General features: G+C 37.8%; 1 protein-coding gene across 5 annotated transcripts in view; it reads left to right on the top strand.

Moving 5' to 3' along the window:
• The window catches only part of PDE11A (phosphodiesterase 11A), a 206106-nt gene that overhangs the window by 100885 nt on the left and 77684 nt on the right, over positions 1 to 27537 (top strand). For all 5 annotated transcript variants that reach the window (XM_042445148.1, XM_042445145.1, XM_042445146.1 and 2 more), the window contains 6 exons: positions 5480 to 5544; positions 12023 to 12161; positions 16688 to 16763; positions 17489 to 17556; positions 21284 to 21376; positions 24301 to 24351. In XM_042445148.1, coding sequence (XP_042301082.1) covers positions 5480 to 5544; positions 12023 to 12161; positions 16688 to 16763; positions 17489 to 17556; positions 21284 to 21376; positions 24301 to 24351 — 492 coding nt within the window. The remainder of the gene's footprint in view (positions 1 to 5479; positions 5545 to 12022; positions 12162 to 16687; positions 16764 to 17488; positions 17557 to 21283; positions 21377 to 24300; positions 24352 to 27537) is intronic.

Below are 27537 nucleotides of genomic sequence, written 5' to 3' on the forward strand. Positions count from 1 at the left end.
CGTATTCTCAAATGGAGAAGCAAATGTTATTACTTTTCCTTTTGTTTCTTGTTCTCGGCAAGACCAGGACTTCTGTAAGCGGTGCCTTAGCAGCCTAAATTCCAGCAAGCATACCCTCCCGACTCTTTTTAGAGAAATATTCCCCAATTAGATTAAGATACTTGATAGCCTATAATTTTGACCACTTAATTTCTTATTTTAGATATTTTATTGAATATTTATGATTGTAATTGAATATTTTAACTGTTTTTATACTATATTATGACGTTTGTCATAGTTTTACCTGATGTGAACCGCTTTGATCTCAAGGAAAAGCGGTATATAAATAAACAGTTTATTTATTATTATTATTATTATTTATTATTATTATTTATTAAATTGACCTAAATCTATGTACTCTTTTTGACATGCAGTCTGAAGGCAACATGTAGGGTGCAGCTGCCCTGAATAAATAATGCAGTTTGACACCACTTTAAGTGTGTAGCTCCATCCTATGGAATACTTGGATTTGTAATTTTACAAGGTCTTTGGCCTTCTCTGCCAGAGTGCTGGTGCCTTACAAAACTTCAAATCCTAAGATTCTATAGGATGGCAGTTAAAATGGTGTCAAATTGTATTATTTCTACAGTGTAGATGCACCTGTAAACTGCTGAGTCTTATGTTGTCATTCTCTCTTGCCTGTCTGCCTTTTTGAAAAAGCTTTTGTTTGAAGAAGAACCTTTGATCCTAAAAGGTACCACCAACATTTTCTGCCATTTTTGTTTCAATCAGTAGAGATGTTGCCACAGTATGGCCTAATGCTTTGAAGTTTGTTTGAAGGTTTACATGTGTGACAACTAGCACATGTAAACATCATTATGTTGCAGCAAAAACAGTAAAATGTCTTGTAGCACCTTAAAGTCTGATAATTTTTTATGGCATAAGCTAGCCTTCTCCAACCTTCACCCCTCCAGTCGTTTTGTACTCTCATCATCCTGAATATGGCTGCAAGATTTACAGTGTGCCCTGCATGGCATTGGTTGGTTCATGTGACTCTTGTGGTCCCTTCCAACCTAGGATTCTGTTATTATAGCTCAGGGCCTTGTTCTGAGTCTTCAGTTGCCATGGGTCATCTGCAGGTAGGAGAAAAGAGTGCAAAAACTCCAGTTTTGCTGGGATCTGCTCCTGGCAAGTGGAAGGGGCTATGTGCAAATCTCTGTTTCAGCTGGGTTTTAGCCCAGAAGCCTCAACTGTAATCCTGACTATTAACTAGCCCGGCAGATGGTGATGGAAGCTTCGGTCCAAAATTTCTAGAAGAGCTCAGGTTGGAGAAAGCTGAAATAAGCTTTTGTGCACCTGATGCAGGATGAATATATGTATTAGTGTGACAGAATGAGACTGTCTGTGCAAGAAAGCACTTTAAAAATGGTTGTATTAGATTTGTAGTTGTGAACATAAAATTTCCATGTTACTGTATATACATTCTTGGCTTATTTAGCTGAGACAGAGCTTAGAGAGTTATTTCTGAAAAGTGATTAGTTACACTTAGTTCCATGACACCAATAGTAGTTATGGTTATAGTGTACTTCTTTGCTTTTCTGTTTCTCAAAAATATCAAAAGCAGTTACTTTTAGATACTTAAAAACACATATCTGAATGCTACAAGTTTCTAGCCTTGGTACAAAACACACTTTTCACTGATCTATTTCATTCTGATCTCAACACCCACAACAGAGCATGAAGCAAAGCATGAGACAGAACTTTGAACCATGTAACATTTTTCCTCCACTGCTTCTGGAAACCACATTCCCTAAAATAACCTCCCCCTAAAAATCCCTAAACATTATGAGAACACCAAAAAAGAAGAAGTGAAGATATATTCATAATGTAATTTAGTTATGCCTCAATTACTGAGGGAAATAATTAATTACATGTTACAAATTATTTCTAAGTAGCTGTGCATCCTTTCTTGATTTTTCTCCTCCTCCCTTCTTTTTGCACTGTAATTAAATCTTCCTTAGGTTATTATTCTTCTCTCATTGTGCTCAAAGAAAGGAGGAAGGAAGGAACAGTGCAAGAAAGGAGCAGAAAGGCAGTTTTTAAGACAAAACAGAAAATGCCTTATTATTTACTTCCTTGTTTTTTTTGACTAGGTTATAGCCTATATTTTTTTGGTTATAGGTTTTTTGTTTATCCTTGCTGGATGTAATAGTAATTACAACAACTGCTCCCTCCCTCACCCACATAACCGTTTGCTAGACAGCCTGCACTCTTTTCTTTATATCAGTATATAATTTATGATTGATTGGTGCTGTCAATCAGCATGTCAGTCACTTCCCTCTGGTGTTAAGAAGCTTGGAGAGCCCTAGCACCTACGGGTTGGAAGTGGCTGGAAGAATAGATATGGGCTACTGTTTTTGGTACAAAACTAGGCAGCAAATCCCCTTACTTTCAGGAATGGGGAATCATGCAGCTACTCCCCTCCAAGATGTTGTTGGACTGTGGTTCCCATTAGCCCTAGCTAGGAGAGCCAATAGCAAGGAATGCTAGAGGACCAACTGTGCTGTCCAGCAATGGCTAGAGGATCATTTTGATTTCTTCACCTATTCCTTACATTGACAAGTGTTGGAATAATAAAATATAAATGTCATTTTCTCTCTCTATGTGTATATCTTTTTAAAAAAAACCCAACAACAAACAAACAAACCCACATACAACAGAAAAAGAACTGATCCTGTTTTTAAAGAAAGGACGTTAACTGATAAACTATTGTTCAGGTTCCTAATACCTCCCTGTAGTGTCCTCACTGCAGTTGGAATGACTGATGTCAGTTGATGTCATTTCGATTATAAAAGACAACATGTTGTTTCTTCTAGTCTGAGTGATGCCAGGAAATGATTGCAATGTTTGTCTGTGGCTAGTCTAATGCCTAATTATCTTCCTGATGCGTTAGAGGAAGCTGGCAGTGGGAAACCTATAATTTCTTGTAAAGGTTTGTGATTTCATGCGGTGTCGGTTTACATGCTTTCTTTCATTTCCTTCAGCGTAAGAACTGGTAAAATCTTTGCGATGTAGTTCTTCAAAAGTTCTTCATTTTCTCTTTTGAGCAAAGGTTGGGAGCATTATATCTGTATTCGTAATACTATTACACTATAACATATGAGTCACATATAGATCAGAATTGTCTATTCCAGATTAACTCCTAAACCTTTCTAGTCTTGGAACCTATATTTAACCCAAGCATGCACCTTAAGAACCCATTTTTTAAAAAAACAACAACAACGTTTGCACCATTCTGTGCTGATAGTGCTGCTATTGAGTCCCAATTCTGAGCACTGCTACATAGCACTTAATCCTGGCTAGAGGTGCTACAGGAAAAACAGAAAAGCAGGAAAAAAAACACCATCCTGTCCTCCTTCCTCCCTCACTTCTTTCTGCCTATTTTTCCACTTTCAAATTTATTTTCTTGGACCACCAGGTGAAGATAAAAATTTGACTAGTAGTAGCATTCCAAATTCTCCTGAGGAGGGCAATTGCAACCCTGCTGCTTTAAAACATTGAAGAAGAGATGGCAGGTATCCAAAATCCAAACTTCCCTTACATGCTTGAAACATCACTCAGTACAGTCAGGGAAGATTGTAAAGAGATCGTTATATCCTTCTTTTTCTAACCTGTTGATCCTGTACAGTGTTAGAGCTTGTGAAGAAATTCTATGTTAATTATTCTGCAATTAGATTTTAAGATATCTGGAATGGTGACACATATGACATATCAGACTTTGTTGCTGTGTGCTTTGAAATCATTTCAGACCTTTAGTGACCTTCACATGTCACTATCATGGGGTTTTATTGGCAAGATTTGATCAGAAAGGGTTTGTCATGGCCTTCTTCTGAGGCTGAGAGAGTATAACTTTCCCAAGGTCACCCAGTGGGTTTCATGGCTGAGCAGAGATTCAGACTCTGGTGTCCCAGAGTCCTAGTTCAAAATTCAAACCGCTACAGCATACAGGCTCTCGTATCAAACTTGTTGAAACTAGATGATGATGATGATGATGTAGATGTAGTAGTAATTTGGGTCAGATCAGTACGTGAATGGGAGGCTGATAAGGAAGCCTGTGTATACTTTCTTGAGGTCCATGGTGGAACAAAGGCAGAACATGTATATAACAAGCTATATACCGTATATACTCGACTATAAATTGAGAAATTTATGCCCCAAAATTGAACCTAAAATTTTGGGTGGACTTATATAAGGGTCAATACATCAGTAGTGCTTAGAAAGGTCCTAAAGCCAGCAAGCCTCATGCCCCAATTCCTTCCCCCTCCAGTCTGTTTTGCAAACCTTTGCTTCCTATTAGAAAAACTTCCCATTTAAATCCATTTGCTTCTTTCTTTGGTCCAGTTTGCAAGCCTTGGCTTCCCATGGAAAAACCTCTCCATTTAAATTCACTTGCTTCTTTCTCTGGTCCATTTGGCAAGCCTTGGTTTCCCATGAAAAAACCTCTCCCTTTAAATCCACTTGCTTCTCTCTCTGGTCCCTTTTGTAGGACCTGGCTTCCTATCAAAAAAACTCTCAATTTAAAACCATCTCTGTATTCCCTTTTGCAAGACCTTGCTTCCTATGGAAAAAAAAACTCTCCATTTAAAACCACTTGCTTCTGTCTGCAGTCCATTTTGCAAGACCTTGCTTTGTATAGAAACAACTCTCCATTTAAATCCACTTATTTCCTTTCTCAGTCTGATGTTAAAACCTCTCCTCCAGCACCTGGGAATCGGTTGGGAGAGGTCCAGACAAGGAGAAAGAGGGATGGAAGTGGTATTTTCCCCTTTCCTTATAGCCCCCTAAGTTTACCCTCGACTTATCCATGGATCATATCAACATCCAGGATTTTGACCCTGAAAATATCCCTTGACTTATACATGAGGATGACTTGTACATGAGTATATATGGTATATAGATAAGAATATGACTTTTAAAATATGTTGAGCTGGGGAATATTTATTCTTTCATCAACCTGTTTCGCCATTCAGATTTTTTATGAGAACCATTCAAGTTGTTAAAGAATGCAAAGGGGAAAGTCATTAACTTTTGGATTGTACCTTCTAGATGGGCTTCTTGTCTTTATTGGTACATAGGACTGTGTCCATCTATGTTCATATTGTCATCTTTCATCAGCAGTAACTCTCCAGAGGTTTTTTTTTGCCCTTCCTAAAAATCCTTGATATTCTTTGATAATCTCATATCCAAGTACTAACTAGGTTCCACTCTACTTAGCTTCTAAAATCAGACAAAATTAGGTGTATTCGGGGTTGTATGGTGGTATATTGGCAATCATAGCATGGTAAAGGCATTTTAAATTAATTTAGGAGTGTTCATTTAGGGTGGAGGGAATGTACTCTATGTAGTAAGTGGAGGAAGCAGTTTTGTGGTTATTGTTTATCACCAAATATGTATTTTCTATTACATGGAAACTCATTACATTTTTGAAAAATCTTGACAGGTGGTGAAATTTACCAAATCTTTTGAGCTGATGTCTCCAAAATGCAGCGCAGATACAGAGAACAGGTTAGATTTTGCATTTTATATTGCAACTCATCTTATTTTAATGTAGGATCAGTTATAGATGATCTAAATACTATATTCAAAAATCTCATTTCAGACTCCTTTGTTGGTTTAAGTCAGGAATGGGGCAACCCTTGATCTGAACACAGTCCATTCTTATTTTTCAATCTGTCAGGTATCCCTAAACCACAACCCACCCTGATATGTATTTAAAATTTAGCTGAAAATTGGCCAAAATGGACCAAAAGCATCCAAAAAATATGGTGATTTGGTAGAATTGTCCCTACTGCACACTTGTCCACCACTGGTTTAAAGAGACTACCATTTCTGTTCCCCTGTTCATTGCTTAGTTTCTCATTGGTTGCCTCCAGTTAATAGATGTTCACTTGAGCTTTTGCAGGGTTTGTGCAATTCTCATGTTGACTGGAGGATTCTGGGAGCTGTAATCTAAAAAAATAACTTTACCAAGCTCTGATTTTGTCGTCTTCTTTCATTTGTCCTACGCTCAAATTCCAGTATGTTCTACCAGCAAAAGTGCATTTCTATCCCCAAATCACCACATATTAGTTTTGTGACTTATTTATTTATTTAATATCCTGCTCGCTCTCCCCCCTCTCCCTCAGTATGCAACACAAAACAGTGTCCCACCCTGTGGAATGTAGTAGCACAACGGTGACATTATTTGTGATGTAATTAATGAATATTTTTCTATCCCTGCTATGACGGCTCCTCCTAAAGGTCTCTTATCCAGGCTGGGGACAACATCTATACTTACTTAGTTTCTGTCATCTATTTTTTTTATTCTCGTTTGTTCTTTTTTTAATCAGTTCATTTTTAAAATTCTTGTGTAGGTGTTGTTTTTTCACTTCCAAAATGTTATTATTTTCAAACTTCTGGGGCTGTGCTTTGCCTTGCTATGCTACTGCAGCATGGGAATGTTCATCCACTCAGAAAGAGGGATAACGCTGACATGAAAAGTGCTGTCTCATCAGTTAAAAATATAATACAGGTTCACAGAGGATGACTGGTTGACAACATTTATATTTGATTTTTGCCTCTAGCATACACACATTGTATTTATTTGCACTGCGACTGAAAACAAACAAGTATAGTGTATGACACATAGGGAGCTGATATGGAGGATTTACAGAGGACTGAGTGATATGATGACACTATTCCCAAAGGACTGTGGTATAATTTATAAGACTTAAATAACCCGCACTCATATCTCAAAAATGTACAGTTAGTTGCTTCAGCAACTGAACACTTGGGTGACTTTCCTTAAGAAGTACAAATGTAGAAATAAGCCCAAAAAAGTTGTGGTTCACAGGATGCAAGATTTACAAATTAATCCCTCTGCATGTTACAAAGAGGGTGGAAAAGGGTGTAGCTTGGGGAGGATGAGGTTTCCCCCAAGAAAAATTCTGCCCTCTCAGTGCACTTTTCCTTCAGTCTCCAAATTTCATTGTAGAAAGTTTGACATTGAAAATTGTTCACACCTAGAACTCTAATGGGCCAGTGTGGTGTAGTGATTTGAGTGACTAGGGATGTTCGAATCCTCACTTGACTGTGGAAATGCACTGGGTGACCTTGGACAAGTAACACTCTCACAGCCTCAGAGGAAGGCAAAGGTAAATCCCCTCTGAAAAAATCTCCCTAAGAAAGGTTGCTGTAACTCGGGAACAACTTCAAGGCACACAGCAACAACAATAAGAACTTTGCTGAGTTCATGTTCACTTGGTAACTTTGCCTGCCCCGTTTCTTTGGCTACTTAGGCTGTATTTCTAAATGCTCAACTGAACTTTTGAATTAATGCAATGCTAGAAATTTGGGGACTGAAGGAAAATTTCATTTGGAGGGGGTAGAATTCTTATTTGGAGATAAAGCCCATTTCTGTAGCTGCATCCCTTGGGAAGAACAAGCCACTGACTTTTCCTCTCTGTGAAACATGCACAAGATGATGGAATTCGCAGAGAACAGTGGTAGCAGAAAGAAGGTGCTTAATTCTTCCCCCACTCATCTATTTTCCCTGAGGCAGTCGTCTTCTCCTCTTCTCCATCCACTGTTCTGCTCTCCATATCTTATTTCCCCTAACAGGGGTTCAGTTCCATATAATTCTAATACCAGCTGCCTTTGATTCTGAATCCCACTAATTGTATGTGAAGCACTTGGCTGTATTGGGTAGCCAGTGAAATTGTTCAGCCTTGCTTGGAAGGTCTGGTGGTGATACAATCAGCATCCATGCTGTAACAACCATTACTTCTGTGTTTCCCTAGTAGTATGAATTAGATGTATGGAGCTATCAATCACCTATGTTGCTGTAAGGAGCAAAGTTAACAGCCTCTAGAAATGTCACTATGGCACCAGGGTGGGAAGCATGAAGCCTCCTACAGGTTTTTGGACTTCATCTCTCAGAATCCATCTCCATTTCTTTGTGTGGCTAGCATGGATTCCACCTCTGCTATACCATAACAGAACATGTCCGTGGTTGTCCTTGCCATTACTGTATCTGAAGGCAGGAGAAGAAAAGTCTATTGGGAAAGGTCTAAAACACATTTATGTGTCTTTATGTGTCATTTATACTCTTTTGGCACATTGAAAGGTTTTGATTTCACGGAAGAAAGGTTCAAGTATTGATGTCAAAGTAAATGTAGACCCCAAGGCATGAAAAATCATTAGCAAAATGGCTTTGAATCCAGTTTGGCTTTGTATCTATTGGTATCTATTGAATCTCTTTTGCCTTTAAATTTAATACAATTTATTATTTTAAACTGGAAGCCAAATTCCACAAATAAAACATGTCAGGCAAAGAATCAAAGCAAAAACAAAAAATCCCACCACAGAGGCACAGCAAACATCGGGGAGCCATTAGTAAGAGGAGTTTGGAAATTATTCTTTAGTCTGTTTATTTATTTATATTGATGTAAGATATGTCTGACATCTCCAAAATTGGAAAGAAAGCTTACTAATAATAGTATATAAAAACTATACAACTAATGTGACAATAGGATAAAAAATGACTACACCACAGATAACACATCACGAATACCAAGCAAATAAAGCCATTTACCTAATGCTGAAAATTCTGAGAAATGCAAATTCACAGTGTAGTTCAGACAGATTTAATTTCTAAATCACCTTTTACCCTGAAGTTTTACTAAAAATCTGAATTTTCCTGTGTGTGGCAGGTGCTCCAAGGCAGCCTTAGTGTGGGGCTGGGATGGGAGGATGTTTTGGATCCAGCAAGCCTGGTGTGTGTCACCGTATTTTTCTACTTCACTATATGTTCAGCCTTGAAATCATTAGTGAGGGCCTTGGTGGTCCCCACACTGTGACCCTTAAGAGATTTTGCATTTCAGCTCCCAGAAGCCTCAGCCATGTTGCCCAATAGTCTGAGATTCTGGGAATTGAAGTCCAAAATCCCTTAAAGAGCACAGTTTGGGGACCACTGGATCATGCTGCCTACTCCGTCTTCCTTCCCACTGCCTGAGTGTTACACTTGTTTTTTATTCTTTTTATTCTTCCCCCTACTTGTTTTTATTTCAGTGAATGGGGTGTGTACATTCCCTCTTCTCCACAAATCATTTGCTCACTTGTTTGTGTGGACATCTCACACACTCCCTATTCTCAGTCCCTGCCATCATTCGCTTGCTTGCTCATGTGGAAATCTTCAATGTATTTATGGGGCTGATGGGGAAAGAATGTGTGAGAGCTCTGCACAAGCGAGCAAAAGAATAAGTGTGGAGGGGGAGAGAAGGAATGCACCTGCTGGGCTGCTCCACTGAATTAAAAACAAAGATGATACAACTTATTTCTGATCAGATGGGGAGGGGATTGGTGTAGGAAGAAGCATAAAAAGGCTGAAAACAAAAGCAACACTTGGGTGCAAAGAGGAAGAGGGAGAAGGTAGTCCAATTTAATCTCTCACCATTGATCTCATGGCTGGACATTTCCATAAATAAAATATATTTTCTAAGTATATTTATAAATATTTATAAATATAAAAGAATAAAAGTTTTTCTTTCTTTCCATGTCATGTGTATGTGTGCATGCATTTAAAATTCCTTCCCTCACTCACTGGAATGGCAAAAGGATAAAGGAAATTGGATGGAGAGGCATCCAGTCAGAGTGCAAGATGGGTTAAACTGACAATAATAGCTATTGGTTGATAGATTGACGCATGCTGGAAAGGCAAAACACAGTCAAGCGAAGTGAGTTCACCAGAAGAAATGTGTGGCCAGTTGGGCCTGATGTCACCTCACTGTGTTTGTTCTTGTGTGTTGTGTTAACGGGTCACTGTGGGGGTCATTGTGGACCAGGAAAATGTGTGGTGACACTGATTTTTTCAGTCAGTGTAGACAACTTCCCTTGATTATTGGTTGAACTGGCTGAGACTTTTGTGAGATGAAATCCAAAACTTCTGAAGGACCAAAGATTGAGAACCATTGCATAAGAGTAAACAAGCAGGTGTACCAACCCTACAGAGACTATCTTTTCAATCTCATTCAGACTATGGACCCAGCACTTCTAGGTCTCAGCTCCCAGAAACCTCCAGCCAGGATGGACAGGCTGCTTTCTGAGTCACCACTTTCCTGATCTCACTGCTCAATCTCAAGGGGGTCCTTAGGATAACATTAACCTTAAGCCACTTAGAGCTGTGTCATTGCACTCAGAAACACTTGGGAAGCCAGTGAAGAACTGGCAGGATGGTCTGTATAATTAGCTCCAGACATCAGTTTAACTGCTGCATTTTAAATTCAAACAGCTCTTCAAAGGAGTGTTCAAATACACTACATTGCCAAGTGTTATTTGAGGATGGGTAACTGTGGTCAGGCATCAAACTATCATTGAAGAAGGACTGCAGTTGGTGTTCCAACCTCAGTTCCCATCAGTGCCAGTTGGGCATTCACTGTTCTTCAGAGTGGAGCCCTTACTAAGTGAACCTCAGTGCTGGGATTGAATTTTGGGAGAAAGGCAAGATATAAATCCAATAAATAAATAAATTTACCTCTGCAAATTTGATGACTTTTTCCCCAGAGAGCAGCAGTAGGAAATAATATCACTGGAAGTGTTTCTAGGCTACTTTTAGAACTTCCACCTGAATGACTTCTTGTTTTGTCAACTTGAATTTATTTAGCTGCTCCTAATACTTGTCACACATAATCTAGTGCTGATTTAATCAGATTTTCATCTAATAATAATGCCTAGATCTTAATTGGGGCTGTGCATTTCCCCCCCTCCTGTACATGAAGCCTCCACAGTAAATCTTTAAACATTTAACTAGACCTTGAATTTCCACAGTGCTGCATCTTTTTACATTTAGCCTTTATGTTGCTGTCAAAGCCCATACTCACAATTAATACACAATTTGCTACTTCCATTGAGAACAACTTGAATAGTAATTTTTAGACGTCAGCTTCTTGCTGGCTTAGAAGAAGAGAGAGAGGTTTAAAATCATGTTCTGTGCAATCCTGTACATGTTTACTTAGATGTAAGCTCCATTGAGTTCAGTGGTATTTACTGCATAATAAGTTTGTATTGGATTGCAGTCTTATCTCAGTTTGTTTATAGGTGTTTTTTTCTTTTTCTTTTAAAGCAGAACTTCTGTGAATGAGTGTGTGGAGAATTACATAGCTAACATAAATCCATTCTGTTTTCTGTGGCTGGTGGATCCAGCTGTTTAGTTGCAGATCCCTTTCTCTTTTTCTGTGTGCTCTGTTCTGAAACTTATAGTATCTCATGATTGATTTGTTGCTGGTTATTACCTGGTTATTACCAGGGTAAGTTCTCTTTAATCACAATGTGTGTGAAAATATTCACTGCAATCTTGCAATTTTTATGGTATAATGACAATTTAAATCCCTACTTTCTCCCCGGTTTTCCCCTGTGTGATAAAGTCCTGATAGGCAAGGTATTCTTTTCAAACCAATTAGACAGCTTCTTTTGTTTTTCTGATTTTAAAAATTTGCTTCTGATGTACACCATTAAAATAACATTGCTGATTTTTCCTCACATTTACTGCACAGCTCATTTGCATTTCCTCCTCCTGAGCAGAGCATTCATCTTTATAGCCTTGGTCTCAGCCACAGACAGGCTAAGCTAAAATACTTGGCTTGGACCCAAGCATTGGACCAGACACTGGGGCAAATGGGGTTGGATCCATATACCATCTTAACTGGTTTAGGAATTTGGCTGTCTGTGATGTTTATTATACGTAAAAAAAACCATGTTACTGTATTGTAAATTTACTGAAAGATCTTTGTTATGCATCTTCATTGTATCCCCTCTTTCTGTAAAAACATGAATACTGGACACATGCCAATAAATAAAACTATGTATTATTCTGTGCCTAATGCTGTTGAGCTGCTTTGAATTTTTGTAGTAATCCTGATATAAGGCTATGCTTTCCAGATTTATGAAGATGAGCTTTCAAGCAACAGTGACTATACCCTTTTCTTCTTCTGCTCTGCCCTTCTGATAGTTTCAAAGACAGTTTGGAGAAACCATCTTCATCTTATTCAGACTGGCTAATAAATAATAGCATTGCTGAACTTGTAGCCTCCACGGGCCTCCCAGTGAACATCAGTGATGCATATCAAGATCCTCGCTTTGATGCAGAAGTAAGACCTATATCATTATAAATCCTGTATTCTTTTGAAGCCCACACTCATAGAAGCTTGGATTAAGTTCATATAGCTTAAGTTGTGATTTTAGTCATGGTTATCCTGTTGGCTGAATGCTGATTTTATTCATGGGTAGGATGCATGGCAAAACATATGCAGGACAGAACTGTCTCCTGAATTAACTTTGCTCCATTTGGTTTAGTCATTGACACAACAGTAATAAGATACTTTCAACCAAATAATTGCCTGGTTGATACAGATAAAGGAGTGACGTTTCATTGCCACCTCACTGTTTCTCAGTGCTCATGATCTAACACTTAACATTATTAGATCACTACTGATGATGACAATATATGCCACAATTGCCAATATTCCCTTTAGTCCTAGCATTGTTATTCTGTTGGTCCCAGTACTGTAGATGTGCTGTGAAAGAGAGCACTGTAAACATGCTGAAAATCCTGAGTGGAAATCCTATTTTGAAAAAGCATGAGTTATGACATGGGGGGAAATGAATTATTGCTTGAAATCTCCTATATACAATGCAAAGCCACTGATATATACCATATACAGAAATGTTCTAGGTTGTCAGCTGAGTTTTAATTCAGCCCAAGTGATTGCATAGTGACATTCATTCTGTCTGAGGACAACCGGCTAGCTGAAGATAGTCAGCATAGCACCACTTCAGTTCTCTCCTCCAAAATAAAAAAGGAAATGGATGGGAGGCTCAAGAAGACTAGGAGGAGGCTCTGCTGCTTCTCAACATGTGCTACCTGAGGCACAGATGGTAGAGCCATCTCCAATACTTTCCTTCGTTTGTCTATCATATTTGTAGTTTCTTTCTCTTCCATAGAGCTCAGGACAATATACAGGGGATTGTTCTAACTGCTACACACTCTTTTACAGACTCTCAATTTTGTAGGAAATCATAAATGAACACTTGCCATTATAATTATTTTTAAGTCAAATTTGAAATAAACTCTCAGTATCAAATAGTGGAGAAACTGCAAGCATCATTTTTTTTCAGCTTTTCAAAATGTTCGTCTAATGCCTTAGAAATATTTCTTGCAAAAAGATACGTAGAAGTAATATATTCCATATTCTTACTGCATTTATAGCCATATTTTAAATATGCCATGTATTGATTAATATGTAATGCAGCTAATTAATTTTTGTTTCATGCTTACTTAAAATATACAGCAACAAAAATTGCTGGCCTGATTTATGAAGAGGAAAGAATGATGTAGTGACACAGAAGAGGTGATAATTAATTTTTAACCCAGTTGTCATAGACATTTAATCTCCAAAGTCAAACTTCAGGAAGAATGGCTTTTTGAGACAATGTAGTATTAATAAACAATTGCCATCATCTCTCATTAAAGTAAGACAGAGCTAAGAAATGTGTAGTAGCATGTGCTGTCACATTTTTCACTCTGCCTTTCTTCCTCCATATTCAAATTGTTGCTAAAGTTTTGATATTCTGGTTGTTTTTACTTGTTAATTTCTGGCATTTGTTGGTCTTTTCTCCATCTCCTTAAGGCAACATACAACAGTTGCAACAACAACACCGCAAAGTTTCCGTTCATAGGAAATTGTTGCTCCTTGAATGATTCAGGGACACTGGAGGCTAGCCAACGATTGCCTGATGTTTAGGAAGCACGTCAGTCTTTCAGACACACACATTTCCTAAATGTTTGAGTGGCATTTTACCAGTGCTTACCCCATAGTAAGCACTGGTCATTCCTTACAAACAAGCACCACGATTCTCCCATTTTGGAACAGAGGGCCTCCAAAGGGGAAGTTCCAAAACCCAGGTGACACAGCACAAAAGGACCCATCTTCTCAGACAGTGTATTGCTGCCATTTGAGTGGGGTGGAGGGCACAGTGAGAGTCCCTTCAACAGATCCCAATCCCTAGGCAGATATATTTATGGGGAGAAAGCTTCTTCAAATATCAAAGGCCCCCTCTGTCTGTATTCACCAATACTTTGAATTTGGTCTGGAACCATATTGCATATTGCACTGCAGGAAGTTAACAGATCACGAACTGCTGTGGCAAAGCCATCCCTGCCCAAAAAAGGCTATAGCTGATGTGCCAGTTGATGTTGACCCTAAGGATTCAAAGATACAGAGCTGAACTAGGTCTCCAGTATGTTTATTCATTTATTTTTATTTTATTCATACCTGCCTTGCTCTCAGTATGTGGTCCAAGGTGACTTACGGCATAAGTTAAAATACATAAAATAATATATAATACAAAAGTTTAAAAAGTAATAAAACAATTAAAAAAATTTTTAAGGCAATCTTGAAAGCATTTAAAAACATAATTGTGAAAATAAAAGTGCAGCTCTTCATATTTCAATAAACCCTTATGCAACTAAAGACTAAACACAAGTCTTAGCATGCTGGTTAAAAAAAAACAGAGGAGCCAGTCATTCTATACAATGCATACTAATTTCTTCAAATATTTGGCAGCTGTTGGCAGCAATCCTGAGTTTCTGCACAGGCTGACTTCATTAGGACTACAAAAACACTGTACAAGGAACGGTGTCTGTAGAAATAATACAGTTTGCCTTCATATTGTGTTCCTTGATTTCAGAATTAATAGATTATTTCTAAGATATACAAAAACATCTATGTTTTTTTTTAATTTAGGGGGAAAAGCCTTTCCTATTTTCATAAAGACTTATATGTCTTGAAATATTGCCACTTTTACCTATGTGACAGTTTCAGACTGCTTTTAATATTTGAACTTGTATCCATCATCTACTTCTTTAAGACCCATGAGCATAACATTGTTATGCCTTATTATGCTCAGATTGACCTATAAATGTCTTACGGTGGATCTATGCTGGCCAGAATACTCTGGGAGCATACCAGGGTATTCTGGCCCCTTAGCTGTCTTGAATTCCCCTCATTACCTGCACATTATGGAGCAACGTGAGATGGCTGTTCAGGCAGGACACCGCTGTGCCACCTGCCACCGCTGGCACAAGTCTCTCCTGCTGAGGCCAGAAACAAGGTGCGTAGCATCATTCATATGGCTGTGACCTCAATGGGAAGGACCCATCTATGGCAGTAGTGTCGGCGGTGGATGACACAGCAGGATGTTCAGTAAACAGCCAACTGGTATTGCTCCAAATTCTTCTGGATTTTCTGGGAAGATCCAGAACACAAGATAGGGGATTTTTATTCTGATTTAATGAAGGTTTGGCCTGGATTCATTGCGCAAGTGCCCTGACATTGTGAAGACAATCCTCAGTTGAATCAGCCCTTTGGCACTGCATCGTAAAGACAGGGCAACACAAGGACAGGCGGAACCAGGTCATTTGACTAATGTAGCCATGCTTTTAAAGTTCTTCCTTGAAAAGTAAGGGCTTCTTTATACTGTTGATATTTCTGGTTGCCAACTCATTGCAGTCCTTGATCTACAACACTGGCCTTCTATGGCCCAGCCTGTGTTATCTGGTCACCTTCCTGAAAGTATTTAATTGTCTAGATAATCTAGGAAATCGTGTTGTTGATTTGTTACATTTGTTTTGGTGTACAGTATTTTCAAGTAAGTTTGGGGTTGAACCTACTAAATATTATGTTGCTATGTAAAAGAACTGCTGAAAGTAACAGAGTGCTGTCTCCTTCTTGTGGAAGACGATATAATCTGACACTTCAGAAACAAAATATGTAAACTAACTCTTTTGGTTTTATCTTTCTTTGTTGGTCGGTTTCCCAAATAGGTTACCATAAGGTGTATTTCTGCTCACTTATTCAGTAATACAGTGTAAATTCAGTTTAGCAGAAATTTGTAATGGTATGACTTTATAGGACTATTCAGATGGTGAGAATAATCTAGGTAGAATATGGGTTGAATCTTTGCTGTTCACATTTATTTTGAATGCATCCAATTAAGTTGGGGAAGCTACCAACCCCCCCCCCCCACTTAACCCAGGATAATCAATCTTAGGTATTTTTCTGAGTTTTCCTAAAATGTTTGCACCATCGGCTATATGAATAAATAATACAAATAGACCCAGGATAAACTGGGATAGAACTCTGCATGCCTTGAATGTACTTTGAATACATCTGCATCATCGGCTCCATCTTTATTCGAGTGCTGACACATGTGAACAACAGAATTCAAAGATGTGCATAGATGCAGTTCCATAGTGCAAACGACAACACCACAATGTGTGTGTGCGATTATTCACATCGTCACACTAAAAAATGACATCTGAATAACCCCTTAGAAAATAGATTTCTCCTTCTTCTCCCTGCAGTGTTCTGGAGACACCCCAAATCTGATCCCTAGCAGCAGAAGAGATCCACTGCTGCTAGGGATCAGATTTGGGGTGTCTCCAGAACATTCCAGAGGGAAGAAGGAAAAATCTGTTTCAGCATCAGTTTAAATTCTACAGGTGGATGGACAAGAATGGATAGAACCCAATAATTTTCAAATAATTTTTACATGTTGGATGAATGCTAAGCTGTATGCTATAGTAATCACTAAAGTTCTTGTATTTATGTTTTAGGCTGACCAGATTTCTGGTTTTCATATAAGATCTGTTCTTTGTGTCCCTATATGGAATAGCAGTCACCAGATAATTGGTAAGTATTTTTGCTAATATAGAATTTCACTTTTAAAAAACCCCTCATATTACATTTATATTTTCTTACAAACTTAATAATAACATTAATAATACTATGCAACTGATCTGTGGTCCTCTTGTAGTTTTGAAAATTAAGGTTCAGTATAGTTCTTCCTAATATAAAATTACATAATTGATTAGAGGATCAACATTCGGCAGAAGTATTTATGAAAAGTAAGGTAATAGTGAGTTTATTGTCTGCTTATTATATGCATGATTTTAAAATTGTATTACTGATGGTGGTGGTAGTACTTGCAGTAAGGTACTAAAATTAATAAAAGTTCTGCAGGCAATTTTTTAAAAAAAGACAAGATGCTGCCTGAAGACTTCCAATCCATACTGCAGTGTGTGAAGGAAGAAGGGAAGAACAGAAAGGCAGATTAGGCTAGAAATCACTACATGAACATACATTTGTTATGTTGGTAATTAACAAATATCATTCAAGGTATTACTGATTTATATAAGAATGCTTGAATTTTATTAACAAGGGGAGGAAAAAATACTTGGGGCTTCCTTAAGGCTAACCAATTATTACAGTATAAGATTTCATGGATTACATTTTTTCAGATGGATATGTTTTATTAATGATGGGATTTCTTGATTTTTTAATGTGTTTGTGTGGGTATACATATCTATGTTGGATATATACATAAAACCAACCCTGTCTCCTAACTCTGTCTAAAGGTGTAGCTCAAGTGCTGAATAGGCTTGATGGGAAACCTTTTGATGATGCTGATCAGAGACTTTTTGAGGTAAAATATGTTAACTTTGTATCAAGGACCTGTGCTTAATAAAGCACACAATAAAAATAAAATACTGTATTATTAAAACTGCAATTGAAGTGGTTTACTCAAGAGTAAGTCTTTTTGAACTCAGCAGGGCTTGCTTCTGAGTAAGCATGGTTAATATTGCATGGCTCAGTTTCACTGGTTTTAGCATTTGTTTTGTTTTGAAATTCTGTGCACACTTACCTGCCAATAAGCCCTGCCAAACACAATGGGATTTATTTCTGAATAAATAGATCCAGATTTTTTGGACTACAACTTTCTCATTAGAATCAGTGAGGTTTTGCCTAGCTGTGTTGTAAGTAGAAAGACATGTAGAGCCTGATTCTATTTTAAATTCATTGCTTTATGCTGTTCACCAGAAGCAACTGATGGTCTCCATGAATCTGCTCTGGATTTTAGCAGATTGTTCAGACTTCTAAACCCATTTTGAGGATAGAGTTCAGCACTTTCGATAAACCCATTAAAGTTCAGAGTAAATCCTGTAGTAGAGTCACTGCCTCACTGACAAGGAAGCCACTAGCTGCCACTGCTGTTTACTGAGAAATAAATGCCTGTGATTTAACTGGAACTGACTTATCAGTAACTGAGCTTAAAATTGCAGTTTTACCAACTGTATTCATTATTGGCTGATTCTTGGCAGATTTATGTGGCTTTTTGCTTATTATTAGTGGCAGCTGTTTGACAGCACCATGGTTATTGTATGCCTGGTTCATCGTCCATGGCACTGATCTCAAAGAGACAGTAGAAGTGGGATAACAAAATTTAAAAGGCAGTTCTGAGCTGCAGCTATAAAGCTGCTCTCTGTCTTCCAGACAAAGCACCTTTATCAGTTTAAAGAAGAAATCTAAATACTGTAAAATAAAAATGAAAGCATAAAACTGTTAGAACTTAATAATTCCATCATTATTAATATATACTCTGCATCATGTCTTTTTCTCTTTATATTTTATCTTTTTGCCTTTATATTTTATAATCTTTATAAGACCTAGATCTAAATATCATATAAAAATTAGCTCCAGGCAATCATTCAGTTTTCACTCACAGATTAAGAACATTTCTTTTGCCCTGCTCTTTTTGTTACTCTAGTTCTGACCTTTCTCCACAAGGTCTGACTAGGCTCGGGACAAAAAAATCCTTCCTTGGGAATGAAATGCTCTGAAAGGGAACTGACAACAGTCACCAGTAACAGGACTTGCTTCTGGAACCAGCAGGAGAGCTGAGACCTGGCATTAGGCTGGGGCAAGAAGCATGATCAAGCTTTCCTCCTTAAATTTGGTATCAGCCATTACTCTGTGGTTTGCTGAGATAACAACGTTTATTTTGTAATGCATTGTTTGTTTCATTATGCAGGTCCCAGAGATCCAAGTCCTGAGGATTTTGCCTCCCTGTTCCCTTTTCCTCAGATTCAGTGACCACAGAATCAGGAAAGGGCAATTTCTCTTTCCTCCTGCAACACTCTCCCTGTTCACCTTAAAAACTTCCACTGGAGGCTAAGGAACCCTCCAGAACAGATTTTCAGTGCTTGAAAAGGTTGTAGGCAGGGACTATGAAATAAAATAACAACACTGTTGTGAGCGCTTCCATTGGAGTTAGCTCGGTGTTTGTCAAGCTTTCTTTCTTGACTTCACTATGTTCTAATACAGTCGGCCCTTCTTATACACGGATTTTTTATACACCGATTCAAGCATACATACACGGTTTGAAAATATTCCAAAAAAGTATAAATTTACCTTGATTTTCCATTTTTATTAGGGACACCATTTTGCTGTGTCATTATATTTAATGGGACTTGAGCATACACGGATTTTGTTATACACGGGGGATCTTGGAACCAAACCCCAGCATATAACAAGGGTCCACTGTACTCGGTTTACTTGTGCTATCCAGCATTAAGGCTTTTACATAAAGTTTTTAAAAGCCACACAGGATTCTTTTGAATATCTTAATTGGATATCTGTCTTGGGTGTAACCTTGTTTGTTGTTGTTGTGTATCTTCAAGTTGTTTCTGGTTTATGCCAATCTCAAGGTGAACCTTTCACAGGGTTTTCTTGGCAAATTTTGTTCAGAGGGTATTTGCCATGGCTTTCCTCTGAGGCTGAGAGAGTGTGATTTGCCAAAGTCATCCAGTGGGTTCCATGGCTGAGCAAGGATTAGAACCCTGGTCTCCAGTCGTAGTCCTATACTCAAACCTTATAGGAAGCAAAATATGTATCATTTAAACACAATGGCATGGATCCACAAATAGAACTCCTCTTGTAAGATGCTCCCTGTTGGTGGAAGTGAGAAGGCAATTTTTGTCATCTGTGTATGAGTTCAACAAAGCCCATATCCAGGTGCATGGGGACTCAAGAGATGGGATGCAAGAACTGCTGGGGGTTCCTGGGTCTGATCTATATTTTTTAAAGATGGGTGGAAATGCAACAGGTCCAAGATATTTGTTGCCTGAAGTAAGCAAAAAACAATCCGTCCAAATTTTTCTTTCTTTCCCCTATAATTAATCATTTATAGTAGAAAGAAGGGGTTTGTTACAGATCATAGTACTTGTCTTTTCCCTTTTATTCTTACTCTTCCTGTCCAAATTTTCTTTATCTATTTCCTTTTGATAAATTTCATGTCCCCAACTCCATCCTGTTGGATGAGGCATACTTCTCCATTGCATGCTTTTGCTTTGAATAGTTCGAGGAAATAGCTGATAATTGTGTCATAGACAGAATTCCACAGCCGAGAGGCTATGGCTCTGTGTTATTGTCAGGATTTGTGTCTAGGCTACCTGAAGGATGCTAAGATCCTCAGGAGAAGCTGTTCTCTCAGCCCCATCCCCAACAGGGCATATCTGGTGAGGACCTGTGAGAGGGCTTTCTTGATTATTGCTCCTAGGCTCTGGAATTCCTTTCCAAGGGAGTCTAGTCTGGGACCTCCTACCTGTCCTTCCATCACCAGGAAAAACATCTTTTTTTATTCTGACAGGCCTTCAAGAACTGTCAAATTTAAAAAAAAACAATAGAAAGGACTTTTAATAGATAGTGTGCTGCCCTTCTTTTAACATCTTTATTTACAGTACAACCCCTGTATCTATGAGACCAATGCTCACAATTTTACTGACTCATGTCTGAAAAAATCTGTTCTTTCTAGATATTTTCTAGGTCCTTCAGCATGATTCTATGGTCTGCATCCAGTGAAAGTTGACCATAGAGTCACATTAGAGGACCTAGAAATGCCTAGAGAGGAATCTCTAGGTCTTCTAGTGTGACTTCATGGTCAACATCCACTGGATTCATTTCAATAGGCTATGCTAATACAGGTGGTTTTGCATTTCCATGGTAAGTCTGGGAACATATGCCCCATGGATACTGGGGTCATACTGAATTTTTAATTGATGTTTTAAATATTTTTTAATATTATGAACAGTTTAATTTAACTTTAATGATAATATTCTGCATTTTTTCATCTATATTGTATCTGTTTTAATTTTGTAAGCCACCTTGATTCCCCATTCTGGGGGGAAAGGCAAGATATAAATAACGTAGATGATGATGGTGGTGGTGGTGGTGATAATGATCATAATGATGAGGCTTAACATTTATGAACTGGCTCAGGTTTCCAGCGGACCAGGCTTTAAAAGAACGCATTAACTGGTAAACTATTTCTAGAGATGCCATGTTGCCTTATTAATTGTTTTGCTATATTTTAGGCTTTTGTTATATTTTGTGGCTTGGGCATCAACAATACTATAATGTATGACCAAGTGAAGAAATCCTGGGCAAAGCAATCTGTGGCTCTTGATGTGAGTATCACTGTATATCAACTATTATTTGCAAAAGAGCTAGACAATAAAGGCTCTCTGCTTTTTTCCTTCACCCCAGAGAAGTAAAATGTTTGTATTTGCCTATCAGTTTGTTGCTGGATTTCCTGCCCTCTCCCCTTCCCTGACTGAAAAAGAGAAAGTTAGTTTTCATCTGTTTCTCATCCCTTTATTGTCTTTTGATCTCAACAATCTTAGTGGTCAATGTCACTGGTCCAATTCACACTGTAGAAATAATCCAGTTTGACACCACTTTAACTGCCCTGGCTCAGTGCTAGGGAATTCTGGGAATGGTAATTTATTTTGGCACCAGACTTTGGTACCACAACAAACGACAGTTCCCAGACTTCCATAGCATTGAGCCAGGGCAGTTAAACTGGTATCAAATTGAATTATTTCTGTAGTATGGATCAGTTGTAATAAAAAATTTCAAGATTCTAGTTGTATGCATGCTTCACCTCAGCTATACCATGGCTATTTTAAATGACAGCCAAAGTGTGTTTAAAACTCATGTTTGCATAAAATAAGAGATTCCTAAAAAAAATTGGGGGGAAAACCACACTACAAAATAAAAATTTCCCATGTTTGTAAGATATTATTATTTACATAAAAAATGCTCAGACAGTTATGTCAATGTTTAGTCTCACCCCAACCAAGGGCCATCTCAATTAGAATATCCCATTTTTAGAAGACAAGAGTGGGACAACCAGAACTGCATTAAAATACTAAATACTTGAGAGGTTAATATTTTTCATACAGAAGGAAAGATCTGCTGCTCTATGTGGTCTCATTAATCTGGATGGACATAGTATTATGATCCATTGGGTTATTGTTTTAGGAGTATCAATATAAATTTAATTTATTTCTTAACAATATTTATATGTCACCCAAAGATAAAGTTCTCTGGGCAGCTTATAACAAAGTAATAAGAGACAAGGATAAGCACAGCAATATCAAGTAGGTAATCAAATCTACATAACTCCCAGTTTCAAGAAATAAATTAAATAGGTTTTAGATTTGAAAATTACCATTTGAAAAGGCTTGAGAAAATTTTTAAAATCTAGCATTAAAAAGACCACAAAGCAGGTGCTAAGTGAGGCTTTCTGGGGAAATCATTACTTAGAGCCTTATTGAATTATTCAACAAACTCAGCAGGCAAAGAAAAGATGCCCCTTTTCTCCCTCCACATGACTTTTGTTCTCTTCAGGTTGTAAAAGCGAGGGAGAGCATTGTAAAAGCATCATTTTTGCCAAATGGATTATTTCAGCATGGCAAACGGGACACTTTCCCAGCACTTTTACAATTCTCTTCGACAACGTCCTATGGAAGGAGGGGAAAAAAGCACACGTCTTTTTGTTTGCCTGCCAAGTTTGTTTAATAATGTGATAAGGCTCAGGTTCAGTGTGCTCTTCATATTCACTGGGTGTTGATTCTTAGAGGTAAACCATCATTGCTATCCCTGGCTAAAAATGGAAGCAGATAGGATGTCTAATTCTTTCAAATTACATGGAAACTTTTTAAAAAATAATAATGTGACTACATGAAAACATCCTTATTGTAGTTGTATCCTTACTCCAGTTGGAGAGGAAAGCTCATATTTTGGTGTGAGCTGAAGATGGAAAGTAGTTAACTGATTAACAGTCTTTGTATGTTTTTGTATTGTTTTAAAAATACAGCAGAACCTGTTTCACCAGAGTAATTATAAGATGAATGATGTTTGTATGCCATGGTGAAAGATGTTTTTGTTTGGTGATCTTTAACTCTTTGCATCGAAAGCTCAGTAGTTACATTTGTCAAAAGGGAGTCTAACCTAATGTATGTAGTGAATACTTTAAAATTAAGTGATAAGAATGTGGTTTTACAAACTAGGCATTGGGTTTTCATGTGTTCTGTGTAAGGTTAGGGATCTGTTTCCCTTTTTGGAGTCCAGAGGAACTGTAAAACTGTCTTAATTTTTTTGGGAGGGGGAGGGTTAGATGTGTTATCTGTTGCAATAAAAACATATAATATATAACATATAATTTTGATGTCTAATGTCACTTTGATAATATTTTTGGTATGTTTGGTTTCTGAGGGATCATATTTGATGGACAATACTTGCAGGTAGTAAAAGATAGAAAAATAAATTTACTATCTGTAACACACCTGAAAACTATATTTAAGAAAAGAAAAGTGTCATTCTCTTTAAGGAATCATCTTAGAACAACAAAACTGTCTGCAACATTATATTATCAACTTCATACATTTCCTATAACATTACACCATCTAGAATGGGAGAATGTTCAGGTTGCCTTAGTGCTCAAAAGTCATACTTTTAAATTGGAGAGGGGATATTAAAAAGTGTTTTTTAAAACATAAAGATGTATCAGAATAGGCACATATTGAACTGATTAGAACTGGCTGGATTTAATTAGGATTAATTGTTTATTAAAGGTTGTTAAGATCATTAACAAATAAACTCTCTACTCATACTTGATTAATTATTATTAAATGTATATGTATAAGTGAAATTTAAATGTACTGAAATTGACTTTAATTAATTAAATATTGGCTTTGATATTCTTGACTAATCTGGCTATGATTTGACTGTTTTATTGACTATAGAGGATTAAGTTGCTTTTTCCACTGACTATGACACATTTAACAATTTCCCAATACAAAGTCCATTAGAGAAAATTCTGGGGGAGCACTAGGATCACAAAGGGGGGTTATATTTATGGGTGGTATTTTGCCCACCCTGACCTAAGAGGTAGGTGCTCCAAGTATAACTCATGATCTGTGATTAGCTACAATATTTCATGTGTAATATGTAATGCAGTTATTAATGAACCATTTTTAATAATTTCATCAACAGTTCAAAGTAACTACTTTCAGCTTCTTATTTGTGACCATTTGTTCTGGAGCAGGTGCTGTCTTACCATGCAACATGTTCAAAGGCAGAAGTGGATAAATTCAAGGTAACATAACAATGCTTTGTTTTATTCTGAAATTAATTATTAAAAGGAACTTTTGAATTAAAAAAAAATAATCAGCAGTTTGGGAAAATATTTATTGTTTTGTGCCACTAAAAATCTGTTTCTTTAATACAGTGGTACCTCGGGATACGAAATGCGCGGGTTACGAAATTTCCGGGATACGAAAAAGTTGGATTGGCAAAAACTGTTTCGGGTTACGAAATATTTTTCCGGTTATGAAATTCATTTCGGCGCGAAATTCAAATGCTATAGGCTTCCAGCGCTAACGGAAAGCTATTTCGGGTTACGAAATTTCGCGTTACGAAGGGAATGGCGGAACGAATTAATTTCGTAACCCGAGGCACCACTGTAATTGTAACACTATCTATGCTAATGTGCAATCTATAAGAAAGTTCTTGAAGTCATCTTTCTGAATGATTTTTGTGATCACATGGCTTCTCTGATGAGTTCCCTATCCATGCTGACCCTGCAGTTACAACCCTTGAGCTCCTGTTACTCACCTTGCCCTCTCACCCTTAAAACCCTTCCTGGGTCTAGACTCCTGAACCCCAAAATGACAGTTAAAATGGACAAGCAGATGTATTGACAGCTGGATTCAGTGTGGCATCGTGTGACTGAATCTTCTTTATCAATTTTTCAATGAAAACAAAAATGTAGAAAATCAAACCAGTCAGGATTTATTATAAAACAAGTAAGTTAAATTTGAATTCCCTGAAATCTTTCTGTACTCTCAGCTCCCATCAAACTAAAACTGTATTGAGAACTCATCAGTCTTTTTAACTGCCCCTTTCTTTCTATCTATCTCTATTTCTACCTGGTTCTGTCTAACTGTTTAACAGACATCTCTCTATTTTATATTTCATATTCTTCCACCAGCAGCTTTCCAAGGCTATGATGGGCTAGCTCTTCCCACCCACTCACTTCACAATTCCTCATTTTCTTTATTTTTTGGAGTCTATATTATACTTCCTCTAATTAAACGTTCTCTTGCTTTCAGTCTTGTCTGGCTCTTGGCCCTTGCTTCCATCTTAATGATCATCATTTATTGATTATAAAATTGCCTATTAAGTGCAAAAATAATAGACACAAGTTCTTCATTGCAGATTCATAATCTAAAAGATATGTGGCTAAAGGAGAATGAAGGGAAAGGGGAAACTTTGCACTGGTTAGGATAAGGTAAAAGAAAGAAAATTATTTAGAATATTGGAGTAGGAATGAAATAAAAATATCAAATTGTAATTCAAAGAGGAAGTACAAGAGAGTAAACTAAATGTTTACGTTTCCCCTTTGACAAGGTTGTCAAGTCATGTACAATTGTAAGGGGGCAGTACCTATCCATTACTAAGCCAAAGAGCCAGTGTTGTCCGAGGACTTCTCTGGTGGTCATGTGGCCAGCATGACTGCACCGAACACTATTACCTTCTCACTGAAATGGTACCTATTTATCTACTTGTATTTGCATGCCTTTGAACTGCTAGGTTGGCAGAAGCTGGGACTAGTGATGGGAGCTCACCTATCATGCGGCACTTGGGCCTCAAACTGCCAACCTTCCTACAATAATCAGAATTGGCATCTTAACCATGTACCTGTTTTTTTCAGTTTGTAGCTTTGTGCCGGCTAGTTTAGCTCACACCCTGAGCTCAGCTGCATCAGGCTGGGTTGAAGCTGGGTGAAAGAAGACATGTGGATGTTGTTTGCTATAGATTACAAGGGAGTACAAGAGAGAAAATATATTTTTTAGGAATTTCTTAAAATATATCAAAGGATGTTAGCCAAAGTATATATTTGATATATGAAGTATATCAAAGGATGCTAGCCAAGTATATCTTAGATATATGAAGTATGTCTAAGAAGGACAGCCAGGCCAGTATATCAAAGAAGATGGCAGGTAATCAGCTCACCTTTCTTTCTAGTCTTTCTCCAAAATTTAGGTTTTCTACAGTGGCCCTGATCCAGAAACCTACCCAGACATTACAGGAAGGGGAATTCTTTCGCTCCTTAACTATCTACAAACACAACAAGACTTGTGGAGGAGTGACCTAACATTCATTTTCTTTGGGTGCTTCCAGATAGAGAAAGCCTTTTATTAGTCATACAACTATTTTACTTTAAATAGTAAATGTTCTTTAGCTGAAAGACACCTGAGTAGCCTACAGTCTTACAGTCTAAAAGTAATATGGGAAAAATACTTCTGGGGATTGTAATTCTCAGAATCCTTCAACACCCATTGCTTGTAGCTGTGCAGGCTGGGGATCCTGGGAGATGTAGTGCAAAAAAAGGCAACATGTTCAAGCTCTTTTTCCCCCCCCTGTTTATCATTTCTGAGAATGAAGCCCAAAGAACAAGTTGAACTGTCTGTTCTGGGGGAGGGAGGGAGTAATGTCTTGCAGTTCTGTTGCTTGAGGGCTGTATTGTTCAGTTCACTGAAGGCATCCTTTTGAATGCTGGACAGGATGTACACACAATTTGCAAAACAGTGGTAGAGATGGGGTGGGGAGGAGATAAAAGGAATAGTTTTCTGGTGAGTTGGTTTGTTTTACTTAATTTGTAATGGTCTTTACAAGCATTCTGTCCAATGCAGGTTGGATTTCTGGCCTCATGATGTTGATGCCACATCAGGTTATTATAATTAGTATAGTTGCTTATGTTTGGCAGACGATTTGACCATGTAACTATCCTGACCCATCCAAGCTCAAATCAGCCCAGTTCCCCTCTGGTCCTTTAAACACATTTTGTAACATTCTGAGTGGCATGATGTCTTGTTCTAGAACTGGGTGTAGTTCAGAGCCTCCTCAAAAGTTCTTTCAATGCCAAACACTGACACGTTACTGCTATAGCCTAAGCTTTATTTGTGGTAAATGGTGCAGCAGATGATGTACAACAGAAAAGCATTCAAGACCTTTCACCGACGGAACCCATCGTCCCTTCATAGCCGGTGGTATAAATGGGCCCCAAAACAAGTTCTACCTAAACTGCCCTCTGCTTAGGTTGGAGTACACCCCCCTCCAAGCTGAGGCCAATGGAGGATAGGCTCTCCAGAATTATATAGTGCAGAAACAAACAATGGAAACCAAATAGCACAGTGTGACCCATCTCCCCCCCCCTCAACTGAGAGAACTGTACAGTTTGACAACAGAGAAAAAAAATCACTTCCCCAGTTTGTTCTCT

The sequence above is a fragment of the Sceloporus undulatus genome, chromosome 1 (assembly GCF_019175285.1).
Source record: "Sceloporus undulatus isolate JIND9_A2432 ecotype Alabama chromosome 1, SceUnd_v1.1, whole genome shotgun sequence".
Classification (NCBI taxonomy): domain Eukaryota; kingdom Metazoa; phylum Chordata; class Lepidosauria; order Squamata; family Phrynosomatidae; genus Sceloporus; species Sceloporus undulatus.